Source organism: Ciconia boyciana, chromosome 10 (assembly GCF_034638445.1).
Source record: "Ciconia boyciana chromosome 10, ASM3463844v1, whole genome shotgun sequence".
NCBI lineage: Eukaryota > Metazoa > Chordata > Aves > Ciconiiformes > Ciconiidae > Ciconia > Ciconia boyciana.
The window spans coordinates 28,662,075-28,679,363 of NC_132943.1; the positions used below are offsets into that span (position 1 = coordinate 28,662,075).

At 46.1% G+C, this 17,289-nt stretch overlaps 1 protein-coding gene across 2 annotated transcripts; it reads left to right on the forward strand.

Moving 5' to 3' along the window:
• The first annotated feature begins 782 nt into the window (after positions 1–782).
• IDH1 (isocitrate dehydrogenase (NADP(+)) 1) lies at positions 783–14,937 on the forward strand. Of its 2 annotated transcripts, none has more exons than XM_072874634.1 (9): positions 783–934; positions 3,787–3,914; positions 5,579–5,870; positions 7,779–7,884; positions 10,499–10,676; positions 11,132–11,283; positions 12,363–12,503; positions 13,292–13,454; positions 13,972–14,937. In XM_072874634.1, exons 2-9 carry the CDS (start codon positions 3,793–3,795, stop codon positions 14,063–14,065), a joined length of 1,248 nt encoding a protein of 415 aa, XP_072730735.1. In that variant the 5' UTR covers positions 783–934; positions 3,787–3,792; the 3' UTR covers positions 14,066–14,937. The 2 variants fall into 2 exon arrangements, with proteins under 2 accessions (XP_072730735.1, XP_072730734.1); XM_072874633.1 differs by lacking the exon at positions 783–934 and adding an exon at positions 1,268–1,424.
• Positions 14,938–17,289: the final 2,352 nt, after the last annotated feature.

Genomic DNA, 17,289 nt, shown 5'->3' on the forward strand with positions numbered 1-17,289 from the left:
CGGTGACCTCCGCGCCGCCTGCCCCGCACCCGCGCCCCCGCCCCGCGCCGGCTCCGCGCTGCGAGGAGGCTCCTGCCGGGCGTGGCAGTTCCAGGCTGCCACAGCGGGAGCCACCGCCAGCCCGGCAGCGGAGGGAGCCCGGGGAGGCGGGGGTGCCCCCCTGGGGTTCCTCCCCGGTTCCCACCCCCCGCCTCGCCCCGGCTGCAGAGGGGCCCCTCTCCTGCCCCTCAGGGCGGGGAGCCCCGCTACTCGGGTTCCGTAGTGCCGACATGGCCGCCTCCGCGCCAGCCAACGTGTCCCTGCCCGCCCGTGTGTACACGTATCCCTGAGTGGGGCGGCAGAGCGGTTTCGCCAGGGCCCCGCGGCTGCGGGCAGGCCAGCACAGCGCTGAAGGCAGGCTGGCCGCCCGCGCTTTCCCTGGGGCCCGCTCCAGCAGCCCGGGCACGCTCGAGCTCCGTCGGCGCCCAGGCCTTCGTGCCCGCCAGCGCCATCGGCTTCCCTGTGGCGACGCAGGCCGCTTACTGCGGCTGTCTCGGGAGAGCGCGGAAAAGGCCCGGCTCGGCGGGCGGGCCACCGCGCTACGGGCTGCCTGGCCCGGCGGAACGGCCGCGGCGCGTTACGGGCTGCCGCGGGCTTCTCACAAGGAGGCATCGGCGCGCAAAACCCGGGCCGGCCCGGCGGGGCGGGCACCGCCACGGGCCGGCCGGAGAGCCGCGGCGCGAGCGGGCCCGTGGGGCAGGGCCGAGCAGCCGCTTCCCCGGCCGGCCCGCCCCCGCCCCGCCGGGCCCCGCCGCCGGGAGGAGGGGCCGGGCGGGGCCGGCAGGGGGCGCCGCGGCGGCGGGGCCGGGCAGAGGCGGGGTCGCGGCCCCATAAAAGGCCCCTCGTACGGCTGGGCCCCGCATCGCCGTGAGAGCCGGACCGGCACCGCCCGCAGGTAACGGGGCTCGGCGCCCCAGGGCCGCACCGTACCGCGCTGCGGGGGGCCGCGCTCTTTGTCCTTCTCCTCCTGGGCGCGGCGTCCCCCGCCGTGCAGAGGGGCCCCGAGAGGGCGGTTTTGCGTTTAAGGGCTTTTTTTCTGTCGGCTCGGGGCGGGAGCTCCGTGGCACGCTGCCCGCCCGGCACCTCCTCCCGCCGCAGGTATCGCTGAAGACGCACCGGGTGCTGAGGGGGTGCTTGCACCCCGGACTCGGCCTCCCCGGCCCGGGGCGAGGCTTTCTCCCCTTGCAATCCAGATAGCTCTTAATAGTCGATAGTGTCACCTAATGCCGGTTGCGCTTAGGGCCCCTCGCGTATCCAGGGGCGGGGCTGCGGGCAGCGGCCCCGGTCACTGCCGTGTTGGCCAGGCCCAGCAGCGCCTTGTTCTGGTGCCGGTGCCTGGATTTCAGCCTCAGCTGTGGCACCGGCTGCAGCCCGCCGTCTGGTCGGTAAGTCCTACCTGTGCCAGAAGAGCTAGCCTGCATCGCGTTGTCAAGGGCAGGCTGCGTGCGTGGATGGAGGGCAATGCAGTCGAAAAACAAGTGCAGGCAAGGTCTCGGTTAGTGACAACGATCTGCAATGCTCTCCCTGGGAGCATGCCTGATCTGAAGAGATGTTCTGTAAACCTGAATTAAGGAGGTGTTGCAATAGTTAATTACTGACTGTAGGCCCTAAGTCCTTCCTGAGGACCAAGGAGTGTTTGGAAATTCACAAAGTTTCTTCTAAGCTGCCTTGGCTAAATGCCTGGGCTAAGTGTATTTAAAGAAGGGTTGCTGTAGGAGAAAGACGTTGCTGACTTTTGGTGGTTCTGGAGAGTATAAAATCAAAAGGGAAGAGTAACAGAAAGAGTTTAACTCTAGGGAATGTGTGCTCTCTAGAGGAACCTCTTGGCATGTTGACTCTGGTGTGCAGAAGAGGGATGCTACTGCAATACTGCCCCTGTATGTAGACATACTGGGGACATCAGTGTTTGAGGAGGGGAAAAGTACTGGGGCTGTGATCAGATGAACATGTAGGATGCTGTCAGAGTTGTTTAAGAAGCTGCTGTTTCCACATATCAGTGGTGATGTAGCTCAGTGGAGGGGTGTCTCATGTACCTTTGTGTTCCCCTTGTGACAGCAGCACCATATGGGTCTGAAGCCAGCTTTGCAAAACCTATTGCTACAACTGACATAGTCTGATTTGTCTTATTTAAGTAGAGACCAAACCACAAAACAAGCGATGGTGGGTGTGTGTCTGTGCACATTTTGGCTTAAATGAATCAGACTGTTTCTCAGATTGTGTAAGTGCCAAAAGCAAACCCAAAGTCTCCCAAGTAGTAATCCTGTGCCTAGGACACGGCAAGTGTGATACAGTCCTTAATTAGATAGTCACAATTGAAAATTGGGTCCAAAATAATTGCATAAGTAAGCTGAGTTCAGACAGAGTGTGGTCATGTGAAGTTAGTTTTCCATGAGGACTAGAGAGGCCTAATATAAGCCAAGATATTATCTTTCTTTGGGATAGGAGTGCCTTGGACTAGTTAATTTTTCAAGTTTATGTGCTAATAGAAAATAGAGTCTCAGTAACTCACAACCTCATTTTACTTTATTTTTTTAATTTTTGCTCTTTAAAAAGTTTGGGGAGGCTTGATGCAGTAGCTAGAACATAGCTTAGAAAATTTATTCTCTTCACAGACTAAAAATGTTTAATGGATTGGATTTCGGAAATATAGCACAAGGTAGTTTAATTAAAAAAAAAAAAAAAATTGAACCAGGGAGCAGTCTCCACACGTGCTTGTAATGTGGGGCCCTTGCATGACAAACCTCACACCTCTGAATAACTTCATCTAGATGAATAGACTCTGTGTACAGTAGGACCCCTCATTCTGGATAGAGCCATTCATGGACCTCTGTGTCTGTGAGACTGCAACCTCAGGCATGAGGGCTTGGTATCTCACTGTAGTATCCTAACAGCTCCATACAACAACAGGGCTGTCTTGGGAGGAGGAACTTGCCAAGTCATAGCTCTTGCATAATCGGAGCTGAGAACCAAGAAACTGTGGCTGTTGGAAAGCAGGGCACTGTGTTAGAGCAGTTCAGTGCCTTGTGGGGTTGTGTTTGTTAAGGAACAAAGTGCAAATAGAAGGACAGAGTTCAGGTTTATTTTTTGAGGCTTTATGAACAAATATCTTGGGGAAACCTCTGTTCCATACAGAAAACAAATCTGTCCAGTATTTATTTTAACAGCAGAAATAAAGCTTGCCAGGAGAAAGTATTCTTGATGTGGCCCTTGGATTTCCGTATCTGTTTCCTTCCTTCCTGCGGAAGGAAGCTAATAAAGAAGCTGACAATGTATTAAGATTAATAGTGCCAGCAATATGAGCTGTCATTAAAATAATGTCCATTAACCCCTGTTTTTCAGAAAAAGGGGGAGAAACAGGCAACTGGACTAGAACTCATGAAATCTAAAAATAAACAGCGCTCATCTATTTCTATGGAGTTTGGGGGAAGAGTGTTGTCATGCTTTCAAATTCCTTTGTACAACCATAATTAAAGCTCATGCCCTTAGAACACATGCCCTCAAATCTCAGGTATTAACCTTTACTTTTATCTTTGGATAGATCTCCCTAGGAGCTGGGGCTTTAAGAAAAATATCAGTTAGCATGAAACTATGGATAAATTGTGGTTATTGTCAAGATTTTTAGGAGAGATTCTGTATGCTACGTTAATACCTCTCTTCTAGTTGTGTTGTAAAAATGCAGGATACATGTATTGGTGATGTGTATTGGCAGTTTTTAACTTAGGTTGGGGTTTTTTATGTCTGTTGCAGCTCAAGATGTCTAAAAAAATCCATGGAGGCTCCGTTGTGGAGATGCAAGGAGATGAAATGACACGGGTCATCTGGGAACTGATTAAAGAAAAGCTGATTTTTCCTTATGTAGATCTGGATTTGCACAGGTAATGGCTCTTTATGACATGCAGCCACTTGGTACTGCAATTTGCATGTGTCATTAGGCATTGATCATGTTTCACTTAGCACTGAGAGCCTTATAGCTCCTTCTGCAGTAGTGCAGAGAAGCTAACTAGCCCTTTTTATACTGGTAAAGTTCCCAGCAGACTTCCCTGGTTAACTTACCTGAGAGCCAGCCTCACTAAGTACTCTGGAAAATGTGGGCTCATGGTGAAGGTATTTTGTCAAAGTCTGTTGGCAGCCCCTCTGGGGCTCCTCACAGCACTAAGCAGTGAATGCTTAACTGTGAGTTAGCTTTTTTCTGTACTGTGTCTCTAAGAAGGTCTCCCACAGACATGGTCTGTGTCTTTTTTATCTCCAGTGTCTTGGCTTTCCAGCAGCTGGGCAGTCTGCATGGCTTCCTGCAGCCTAAACAATTAGAAACATGGGGTGTTTCAGCCACTCCCTGACTTGAAGCCTGGCATCTGTGGACTCTGAGCAGGTTTATGGCTTCTTGCCATCTCTGTTTGAAGATCTGCCCAGAGGGCAAAAGGGTGATTTTAGGGCACAGACTCTGCCCTGATGTCTGTAAACTTGAGCTCTGCTGCTGGCAATGTGAGCTAACTGTTGCAATTATTCCCAGAGCCTAGGCTGTGCGCCTACACTCTGTTCTGGAAAAAAACAAATACTAGCAGCTGGTATGGCAAAAGGGACATGCTACCTACAGCATTGGTCAAGCAGAACAAATAATCTCTTCCTTTTCTAGCCACTGAGCTATAATGATTAGAGAAGTATCCAGCTGCATTGCTCCTAGCCATGTGGACAGAGGCCTTCAGTGGTATCTGCCATTATTAAACTCACTAGTCTGACCTCTTCCCCTGCTCCTGGAGTCATTTGTATGCCACCTACATCAGGCTTTCTGCTTGCTGGTGTTGAGAACCAAGAAAACAGGAACCCAGCAGCATAATACATGCACACAGTCTGGAGAACATCCCTTTTCAAAGAAGGGTGGGAGGAGGGAAAGTGGACCCCTGGCTGAGGCAGCACAATGGCTAGATTCATGTACAGCTGGCTATGCTTCAGGGCTGTCCCATGCTGGGCACCCGTTGTTCTCCAAAAGCTATTAAAACAGCAAGTGTGGAAAACGTGCTTCCTCTGACTGTTTGAGGGGAATATTGGCAGTTTTGCTGCCAGAGCAGGATTGTGGGTCAATTGTCAAAGCCATTCTTGATTTGAAGCCTAGTGTAGTTTCATATGCTCAGTATATGAAGGAAGCCAGAACCCTCAGCACAAGAGGTTTGAAATAAAGGCCCATATTCATCTGGGGATTGTGCTGCTCCATACCATTAGAATCCCAGACTGAAAGTTTCCATTGCCAGGAAGCTCAGAAGGGAAGGCAGAGGAGATACTGGCTATGTCCCATGCTGGCAGAGAGCCTCAGCCATAAACTGAAGCTGTCCTTTCTCCAACTTCCTACCAGCAGCAGAAGTATCAGTATATAAGCTTATGTTTTCTTCCACTCCAGCAGCATTTGAACTGGAAGAGGGATAACTTCAGTTATAGCAGAGTGCTGGAACTACACTCACAGGCACATATGGGGTCTGGTTTCTTTCCTGTTGGACACAAACAAAAGTCCTGGGCAGTTGTGACCATCTTTGTGGGTTTGTTACAGCTATGACTTGGGCATTGAGCATCGTGATGCTACAAATGATAAAGTAACTGTGGAAGCTGCTGAAGCCATAAAGAAATACAACGTTGGCATAAAGTGTGCAACCATCACTCCCGATGAGAAAAGAGTGGAGGAGTTCAAGTTGAAGCAGATGTGGAAGTCTCCCAATGGGACAATTAGAAACATCCTAGGTGGCACTGTCTTCAGGGAGGCTATTATCTGCAAGAACATTCCCCGGCTGGTGTCTGGATGGGTGAAACCCATTGTCATTGGCCGTCATGCTTATGGGGATCAAGTGAGTCACTTCAGTGCTTACCCTTCTTTTTATCTGAACAGGCTTAGTCCTGACTGGTATAGAGCTACAAAGACTTAGACATCCCTGTGCTGCTGCTTTATCCCTTGCACTCCACCTGGGAGTGGGTACTTGCTAGGATTTTGTTTGCACAGCACCTGACGAAGTGTGGGAGAGCCTGGTTCATGCCTCTTCCTTAGACAATGTAGCTGTATAAACAGCATTCAGGGGTCTGTGCTTGGATTAGATAGGCCTTGTACCTAAACACAGGGTATAACTCCTCTAAGTAATTTTTTTTCACCTCTGCAGAACCCTCCTCCCTACATAGCAATGTCTATAGAAAATATCCTTCACACTGCCTGTATTCTCTGAAGGGCTTTTTGGTGGCAAATGTTGCTCACAGAAAAAGTGGATCTGAGTGAGTGATTTTTAGAAGTGGGCAAAGTGGCCTTCTGTGTGTGGGGGTGTGTTTGTTCTCTTTTTTGTTTTTGTTGTTTTGATTTGGTTTGGTTGTTTTGTTTTTTTTAAATCGTGATCTGCTTCTTAAGCTTACTTGCACAGCACTCCTGCAGAGTTGGTGTTCATACTGGGCACATCAGGCTGTGGTACCGAAGTAGGGAAACATCCTTTATCAGAGCTCTCCTGGCAGAGGTAGTACAAGGCCATGGAAAGCCCTGGCATAGCACTCAGTGTAGTGGCCTTTGGGCAGCCCAGAGGGCAAGAATCAACCATACTGTTCTCCATGGGTAATGATATGTTGTAAATCAGCCAAACATGACAAAAGAAAAGTCTTCTAGAAGAGCCAAGTGCTTAAATAGATGGCTAAACCCACAAACTGAGGATAAGTCATAAGATTAGCTGGGGTGGGAAGGTAAAATAATAAATTCCCAAGAGGAAAATAATGGCAGAGCCCTAACACTAGAAAAGAATGGGATTCAACATCCTTAACAGTACTGAATAATTGAGAAGGTCAAAATAATAATAGGGAACAATGGATTAAGGGGGAGGATTGAAACCCTGCCAAAGTATGAGATTAAAGTGAAAGGAATAATATAAGAACATGTAAAGGGCATATGAGCAAGATAATTCTGTAACTTCAGAACAGCTCAGGGAACTGATTTCCTCAATAGGAGGGAAACTACGTGAAAAAGGATGATGAATTTCAAGGAAATGTAACCTTAAATAGTACTGTTCCAGACAGTTGAGAAGATGAGACACCATTTAAAAACTTGAAGTACATGTTGGCTCTTCTTTTGAGTCTGTGTGGCTCAGGAGCAAAATGTATACCCATTTAGAGAATTCAAAGAACTCTTACTACAGATTGGCCTTTCAAATGTCATGATGGGTAGAAATAATGGCTTTTGTTAAGGTGCTGTATGATTCCCCCTTATTCATGAGATCGGTAGTTATGATATGAATGGCTTTTTTTGAGGCAGGGAGAGGAGCCTTTCTACTCACAGACCACACAACACTCTGGATACTTTGCACTTTAAAACTTCACTGCATCTACAAAAATGCATACTCTGCCAACTGATGGGGCCTGAGAATCCGTAAGCTTTTTCCATTAAAGAGGAAGATTTCTTCTGAAATGGGCAGGCTCTTGATTACTTGCCTTTCTAATATCTAGTAAAATAATCTGACCACATGGCTGATGTGGGCAGCTGGAGCTGTTGCAGCCATGTCCAGTATTACTTTCCCAGCTGTAAGTGCACTGGTTTCACGAACTGCTGATGCTGACCAGCAGGGTGTTGTTCAAGGGATGATAACAGGATGATTGAACAGAGCCTGTTCAATGGGGTTTTAGGTACAACTGTTTATGCTTTTCTGCACCCTGCCCTCCCAAATGCAAGTTGTCTTTTATAGTTCTGTCCTCCTGATAGATAAAATCATAATGGCAATTTTTTTTAACAGTACAGAGCAACTGATTTTGTGGTACCTGGGCCTGGAAAAGTAGAGATGACCTACACTCCAGAAGATGGAGGCAAACCAGTCACATATCTGGTCCATAACTTTGAAAGTAGGTATTATCTCTAAGTTATTACTAAAACTGGTATTTTTGGTTTAATTCAACCTTGAAGTATCAGTCAGATCTGTTTGATGGTAAAATATGACTGAAGTAGAGTGGGGTAGAAGGTCTGGGCCTTCTTCATTTATCTGGGAACTACTGAAAGTTACTTGAAATCTTCCTGGGATCGAAGAGGCATATCAAACACACCATCATACTAGACTTGCCACCTGTCATGCTCCTTGTATGATGACTCTGGTAGCAGCATGTATGTTTTTCATTCTGATCAGAGGGAAACTTGCTATCTAAACAGGGCTTGACCTAAGGGGAGACATATTTGAGAACAATTCGGGTGTAAATCTTTCTGGGTTTAGTTTGTCTTACTGGGCTCTATATAGCTTTGCAGTTTGTACCCTTCTTTGTTAAGCAGTCTTTTTTTCAATAGAAATGAGAACTGATACTTACTCTGCAAGGTGAAAAGGAGATTTGACAAGGATGCTCCTGACTGTGTAGGCTCTAACTGTTTTAACAGATGCAGTCCCAAAGGAACTGGTGTCCCTCCTAGCAATATCACTGTGCTGATTGTAGACATTGCTAGGCTCGGGAGGAAGAGTCCTGACATTGCTGGGCTTTGTTGTGTGAAAACAATTACACACATGTTGCTAGAACCCAGGGTGTTTCTCTAGGGGAAGGATTCAGGAAAACATCACACAAGTCATCTCTCTTGCCTATCAGTGATCAAAGGGTTCAGGATTTGAAGCCTTATGGTGACCTATGTATGTGAGTGTGCAGTGTTTTGTTTCTACTATGAAGACCTAATACCTCCATGTAAACCACAGAATCCTAGTTTGTATGCTGTTGGCTTGGCAAGCAGGTACCAAGGCTGCCATATGACCCTCTTCTGTAATACTTGATTTCTCTGGCATTCTTGCTCACAGCAGCCTAAATCTCTACTATCTCTTGTTGCACAGCCTTTCATCTGGAGTTCACCTGCTTCACTGCCAGTCCTAATCTGTTTTCATTTGATAGGTGACTGGTGAGCCTGTATTGGAGACATCTGGCAGTTCCAGCTGCCAGTCTGATTCACTGCTCTGCGTTGCATCATTGAGCAGAAAGCAAGGAAGTGCAAAGATGGCAGATTACTGCTATTGCTCTGGGGGAACTCCCCTCCCCACAGATAACTGTTGTGCCAGCATATCTCCACAGTGCATAAGGGAAGCTTGTCCTATTGCTATACTAATACGTTCAACCTTGACACCAAATCAAGAGATTTGTAGTATGATTGCAACAAGGCTTTTCTTACCTGTATGCGAATAAGTAGTTGAATAAAACTTCATAGCTGTCACCCAGCAACTATGAAATCATGGCTCCAGAGGACATAGTCTCTGTAGCTGATCAGACCCTGTTCTGTCCTTGACTCGCTAAGGGAGGCAGGGGGACAACATGTATTTTTGCTGGTAACAACAGGAATTTCATTCCCTGCCAATATCAACTTTAAATGACCTTGCTGTCTTGGTGAGTAGATAAACCTTCTCTGGCTTCCCATCTTCATTCTGCATGCATGTCCATATAATAGCAACCACCTGGAGGTAGAGACAAATGGATATTAGGAAAGGGTATTTTCAAAAATAAAAAATAAAGAAATCTGGGACATTTCCAGAGCAAAGATCTCTGATAAAGGCACTGTACAACAGACTAGAGAGGTGGTGGTAGTGAGGTGCTTAAAATTAAGTATATGGTATCTACTTTTCACTAGAAACACAAAGAGCTGTGCTCTGAAGATGACAAAGCTTTTTCATGAAGCCCTAGACCCTACTTTCACCCCCAATCAGCCTCTCCCATGATCTAAATGCTGCTTTCCCCATGGTGAGCTGGGCTGTAAGTTTCAGGCACTTCCATTCAGGCTGCTAAGATGTCTTTGTTACACAATCTAAGTCATGTGAGTGTTGATAGTTCCTCAGAGCCTTCTGAGGACTTTCCCTTGCACCCAGATGACTGCCATGTTCTTCCTACAATTTGCTGGAAGTGAGCCTGAGCAGGTGAAACAAAGCTGCAGGGTAAGCTAAACACATGTGCTGAAAAGATGCAGGAAAGCAAGTGGGGACTTGTTTACCTGAGCTAGGCAAAGCAGCCTCTGACTGCTGGAGTTAGTTCTACAGTGCAATCGAAGCCTGAAGGTACAAGGCACTCAGAAATGGGTTTGCTCCCATCCTAGCTTTGACTGAGACCCCTGCTCCAAACTGCTGCCTGCTGCTTTGATAGAAAAATACTCTGTATTATTCATCTGGCTAGTAGGAGTTCAAGCACGCTTACTCCTGTCACAGTTTTGCTGCTTAGGCTGGATTAGGAAGAAACTTCTTAGGGGTATTAGATCACAGTATTAAGATGTACCTAGCTGTAAAATAAAAACCACCTTCCTATCCATGTATCACAGGACTGCTGGAGCTTTGAGCTGATAGTGCAAAGTGAATCCTCTCCTGAAAGAACCAGCCTTAAATTGAGAACTATATCAAGACACCTGGGGATAACACCACCCTGCCTGCCAGAGTATGCTGCGGGGAGACTGTCAAATCCTTAACCAAAACTAAATCTAGTTGAGTCCTATCTGTTCTTTCTCCACTAACAGGCTGTGGTGGTGTAGCCATGGGAATGTACAATCTTGACCAGTCTATCAAGGATTTTGCCCACAGTTCCTTCCAAATGGCACTGTCTAAAGGCTGGCCCCTATACATGAGCACCAAGAACACCATCCTGAAGAGATACGATGGCCGCTTTAAAGACATCTTCCAAGAGATCTATGACAGGTAACTAGGATAGTTGTGTACTTCCTACCGCAGTGCATAAGTCTGCAAGCAGGAACATCCTCTCCAGCCTGTGATTTGCTACAGTTAATTCAGCATTTTCAGACACTCAGCAGCACTTTTGGGAGGGGCTGTGCATGGCCCTGTTGCAGTCTCCCTTGTCTGCAGGACACAATACTGAATGTTTAAAGCTCTGCTAAATGTGGCTGTGGTGTTCATCTCTCCTAACGGAGAGTCACAGATTCTCTGTGGGCTCCTCTGTGATTCTGAAGCAGACTTGCAGTGGCCTAGCAAAGCAAGCAAGGAAAAAAAAGAGTAAAGGGGATGAAATTTAAGTGTGGGTTGTTTTTTTTTTTTTACTTTTATCTGTATGCACCTCACTATGCACAATTACTTGCACAAATTGTGCATCCCTGTTTTTATTTATATGTCAAGGTGTTCTGATTTTTGTTTTCCAGAGAATACAAGTCCCAGTTTGAAGCCAAAAAGATCTGGTATGAGCACAGGCTCATTGATGACATGGTTGCTCAGGCCCTGAAATCTGAAGGAGGCTTTGTCTGGGCCTGCAAGAACTACGACGGGGATGTGCAGTCTGACTCTGTTGCGCAAGGTATGAGAAGTTTCCTGTGCTACACTGAAGTAGGCTCAGTAGCAGTCTCTTCTGACCTTGTGTCATATCTCATGTAATGGCCCAGGCGGTGGTGTTAGCTCTCAGAACTTACATTTCAAACCTGTGGCCAGTCATGGAGATATCAGGCAGGCAAAGAATTTCTGGTTTCACTTTTACAAGAAAATCCATTGAATGCAAACTGCATAGTTGCACTACTTTACCAGATGGCAGTTCCTACCAACATAACTGATAGGCTTTCCATTCTAATGGAAGGTGTCCAGACAGCTGGGATTCTGTCACTGACAGCCTGAGTTAAGCTGACTGGTGGTGAGCATACTGGCAGGTGCTCTACAGATAAGTAAGAAAACCTTCAGGACCTAAAGCTACCTGTCAGGTTTAAAGAGAGAGATTGATATATTTAACTTTACAGACTTGTAGTGCTTGATCAAAATCCTATATAACCAAGTTGCCTGGTGCCAAAGCAAATATGGATGCAGAAACCCACAGGGCAAGATGTGTGGCTTTATGTAATATGTTGTTTCTAAAGTAATGCCAGTAAACTGCTGCCCACAGAACAATGATGTGTGTTGGACAAAGAAGCTTTCAAAGACACAGATCTCTGAAACCTACAGGGCTAGAAGTGATGTGAATGTCCAGTTTTGCCAGTTCATGGTTTCTTTCACTAGAGCAGATGCTCTTGGTATGAAGTAGGTTTGTTTCCTATCACTCTCTGGGGAAGATAGCAATTGGCAGCCCAACACTGCTTGTTTAGGATTCTTTGTTCTCATACTGTACCTTTTCAGTAAAAATCTCTCCAAGTTGGGTGAGAATACTAATTTTCTTGAAATGGTGCAGAATGTCTGGGTATCTATCTCATGGTTCAGCAGCACTTTCTGTTCAGACAACCTGTGATTTTGACATGTCAGGACTAGCGAGTTAGTTGCAGCAGCACTGCTGTTCAGGAATACTTACATCAAGGCTGGGAGGACGTAGGGGGATTGTAGGATGGGGGGATTAAGGGGAATTTAAGGGGGCTGTCCAAAGGAGACACTGAACTTTTTAAACTGTGTATTCTGTAGGCTATGGCTCTCTGGGGATGATGACCAGTGTGCTGATCTGCCCTGATGGCAAGACTGTTGAAGCAGAAGCTGCTCACGGCACAGTTACTCGTCACTACCGCATGCACCAGAAAGGCCAAGAAACCTCCACTAACCCCATTGGTGAGCTGCTTTTCATTGCCCTTCAGTGATCTCTACACATGAAAGAACAGGCTTGGAGTAAGAATATCTGCATCCTTTCTGCAGAGAATTGCACCACTGAGTGGTGAAACTAGTTATTCATAATGCATTTTTCTTCCATGGAGACAGCTGCAGCCTGGAGCAAAAACAGGCTGGAATGGAGTGAGTGTGAGCAATAAGCTAGACCTAACCTAGCCTTTGAGACATGCTCTCACTCTTCAGCAAACAATGGGTTTATAGCCATAACAGCCTTAAGATTTAGGTTGGTTGTTTTTTATTTTACTCCCCTTCCTGATGCTACAAAAGACCCAGCCACCTTCTAAACCGTGTACATAAAGTGTAAGTGCACCTAGAATGGGACACGAGGGAAAGAATCCTCTACAGTTGCACAGGAACCAGAGTGTAATGTAATACCAGGAAGAAGACTGCACCCTTCTATCATAAGAACAGCTTTCTGTGTAACCACAGAGTCCTACCACTGGTCATTTCCCAACTTGGGCAGGAACAAAATAAGATAAAATGGCATGCACAAAGAGATTGCTGGAGGCAGTGAGTAGTTTCTAGGGTTTGCTTTTCTTTAGAGCTGCACAAAATGCAAAGGATGCCTAGATGAAGACAAGTGTTCTCTTTCCCATACCAGATTTTCTATCTCTTTTTCTGTCTGTTTTCAGTTTTATTAATATTAAAAAATAATTACTGTTCCACATGACAGTTTAGAACAATGTCCAGGGAGTTCTAGAAGGACAGAGTAATCTAGTATTCTCTCTCAGCCTCCATCTTTGCATGGACAAGAGGACTAGCTCACAGAGCTAAGCTGGACAACAACACTAGCCTCAAGAACTTTGCAGCTGCCCTGGAAGAAGTCTGCATTGAGACCATTGAATCTGGCTTCATGACAAAGGACCTTGCTGCCTGTATCAAAGGCCTACCTAAGTAAGTGTATGAAGTAATCAGCTATGCTTGGCAGAGGCTGTTTTATTTGGTGTTTCTGAACAGCGTTTGCTGGAAACTTATTTCAGTATGGTGAAGAATTGCTGGGAGTCTGGTCACAGAACAGGACTCATCTGTACCCAGTGCTGTATGAACAGAACATGAGACACTCCCTGCCCCAAGTAGCTTAGTCTAGGTTGCTCTGTCCCTGCTATTGTACCAAATGCATGGGGAAAAAAATAAAGAAGGAACTGCAAAGATTTCTCTCATGACAGGCTGGCTACATTGGCCAGATCCTGCCCTGTCCATTTATTAGGATGGACACCTACTTCACTGCAAAATACCACCTGGCTACCTCTTCTCTGGAGCCTTTTGGCAAAAAACATCAGCCTGATGAGTAGGAGATAACTCTTTTGGTTTTAGAGGCAAGACTTAGGGGAAGACTGTTCAAAGAACTCTGCTTTGAGCATTTGAGTGGCTTTACAACTCATGTCTGTGTTGTTTTGTTTCCCCCCCTCAGTGTCACACGCTCTGACTACCTGAACACCTTTGAGTTCATGGACAAGCTTGCTGAAAACTTGAAGGGGAAGCTGGCCTCTCTGCCCAAACTTTAAGGCATGGGTTCTACTCAAGCTCCACTAACAAAGCATCTTCCACTTACACCAGAGTGTAAGTGGCACTGTATGACACTCTGTTGTGTAACATTTCAAATACTAGACAAAAATGAACATGTACACTTTTTTAAATGTTTAAAAGACCATGTTTTCTTAAACCCCTTGAGCTGCTGGGCTAGGCCTTACTTCTGCTAAGCAGCTGAATGTGATAGTATTCAAGCTCAATGTGGGTCTGGATTCCTGATGTCATTCACAGAAGACCTGAGGTTACTTTATTATCTGTGTTTCTTTTCTCTCTTCCTCTCAGACTGAAAGCCAGTCTGTGTCACAGCTCTGGTCAAACCAGTGGTGACTTACTGTCCAACAGACCTTAGAAATCAGAACCGTCCTCATCTCTCCAGTACTGTCCACTCAGTATAAGTGAGCTCACAGGGCTGTCCAGCTCTACTGCAGCCCCTCTCTTACTTTTAGTGCCAACCAGAGCATAGTATCCTGATACTAAGGGATTTGGTCCCATGGCTACAGTCAGGACTGTAGCATTTGAGAAGCAGCACTTAGTAAATGCTGGGAACAAGCCCTATAGGCTAAGAGCCTAATAAAGCCATGCTGCAGTGTCTAAATGCAGGCCATGCATTTAATTATGCTCCTTCTGACTGGACGTGAAGCATAGGAACTGTTACCTCTTCCCCCACCCCATGATTCATAAAGGTGCAAAACTTTTCTCCAGTTGTCTGGGCTATTACCTACCCTTCCTGTTGTGATACAGCAAGTGAGATTATGACTGTGAAAAACTATTCCATCCATGGTTTTGTGTTTGGGGTTTTTTTAAAGAATATTTTAGTTCAGACTAAAATAAAAGTCAACTAACATTCTTTGTGTCTCTCCTTCCTTTGTGTGATTAGCAGATATGGGGAAATTCTGCCTCAGAGACTCCAGTACCTTTCAGCACAGTCCAGTACATGCTGGGACAGACTGCTAGAATGTGATATAAACACAAAATAATCTCTCTCTTAGAGTAGAGTTTTAATTTGTTCTGGTCCATAGCAAGATGTGATCTGTAGTGTGGTGGTAAGCACTAAGTAGTGCACAAAAACTTAAAGGTACCACTTCTGTTGAAATTTTATTTTGGCACTAATATAAACTCAAACTGATGTATCACTACTCAACAAAGATCAGAAACTGGTTACACAAGACAAACTCTCACCCTGCAGCTGACTAGCTGTAAGTGTTGGGTTAGAATAGAAATGCAATGTTTAGACTAGATCAGCTAGTATTAACATCTGTGTTTGAAACACAGCTCTACAACTGCTAGCAGCTGTCACTGCCTTTAATATGAATGAACACAGTACTCTGCTTTTCTGTTATTAACACAAGCATGTAAGAAGTGCAGCTGGAAAAAGTCCCATTGCTGACCCATTGAAGCAACAGAAACAATCATCAGGAACATCTGGAGATCTATGTTGCTGCCTGCCTTCTGACATCAGTAGTTCAAATTACTGTGCCACAGTCAGGCAGGTTATACTACAACAGCACCTCTAACAAATGCCCTGTTATTTACTAGCTGCTACCCGGCTTCTGGAGTTAGAGAGTACCAGAGAAAGCTTAGTACCTTTCAGGAAACTGAACAAATAAATAAAGGGGCATTTTTAAATCTTACACTTTTTGGGGTTTTTTGTTTTAATGACTTAACAGTATAGCTTAAGTGTAAGCAATGTAGTAGCATTTACCTGACTGCAGATGAGACTATTTTCCCTCTGTACTAACAAAGTTTCCATCTTCCGGAGGACTCTGCAGAGTCCAGCAAGACCCAATCTATCCTCATGAACTGATGGATGTCACTGAAGTGCTGAGGAGAGAAAGGAACGCTTGTCTCTGTGTTGGGGGAAGCAGCAGTGTCGTGGTTTAGCCCCAGTTGGCAACTTAAGCCCCACACAGTCACTCGCTCACCCTCCCCTCTCCTGGTGAGATGGGGGAAAGAAGCTGAAGAGCAAAAGTAAGAAAACTCATGGGTTGAGATAAGAACAGTTTAATAATTGCCACAAAAAAATAATATTAATAAATTGTAATGAAAAGGAAAACAACAAGAGAGAGGAACAAAACCCAGGAAAAAACAGATAATACAACCACTCATGACCTGCTGACCAACACCCAGCCAGTTGCTGAGCACTGATTGCTACCCCCTGGCCAACTCCCCTCAGTTTCTATACTGAGCATGACATCATATGGTATGGAATAGTCCTTTGGCCAGTTTGGATCAACTATCTTGGCTGTGCCCCCTCCCAGCTTCTTGTGCAGCTGGCAGAGCGTGGGAAGCTGAAAAGTCCTTGACCAGTGTAAGCACTACTTAGCAACAACTAAGCCATCAGTGTGTTACCAACAGTATTCTCATACTAAATCCAAAACACAGCACTATACCAGCCACTAGGAAGAAAATTAACTCTATGCCAGCCAAAACCAGGACAAGCAGTAAGTGTGGTCATAAGAACAGAGCATCCCTCTCCCTGCTCTGCCATGGAGAAAGAGTTTTTCCTGCTCCCAAGGAGGCACATTGCCTTCCCCTTTACTACTAATATGATCACCTCTTTTCCTCACCACTCCCTCAAATATTTAATATCAATAACCTTCAAAATTAGACACCAGTAGACCCTAAAAAAGCAAGTGCTGGAGGCCAGTGGGCACTCGGTCTGCAATGGAAAAAGAGTACAGGATTTCCTGAAACACAATTGGCTGCTTCACAGTATACCACCTGCTTCACAGAGCGCTTGGGCAGGGCCCTTGTAGCTCTCACCACCAGCAATAGCCCTTTGCACCAACATTCCCGTCGACAGACCCCAGCAAAAGTTGTCTTCAATCAAAGTACAGCCTAGTGCTGACACTGATGTAGTCAAAGAACACCTTTAGTGCTGACACTGTTATGCGTTGTACGTGTGCATCTGTGTCATAGGTACTGCATGCTCAGGACTGGTGGAATTTCCATAGTTATGCAAATTCCCACTGACAGCAAATACAGTGAGAGGGGATGTATCAGTTATCCGACATGGCTCCCTTCCAGAACAGCAGAGAGTTCTGACTTCTAGGGCTGTCCAAGGCTTCAGTAGTCAACCCTAAATATAACTTTGCAGTGGACTGCTCTACCTGTACAGGCCACCTTTAACAGGAGGTAACACTAGGCAGTATGTCAGTATGCCTCTTCTGCTTGCTGTCAAAGCCTGGGCTGCTGCAAT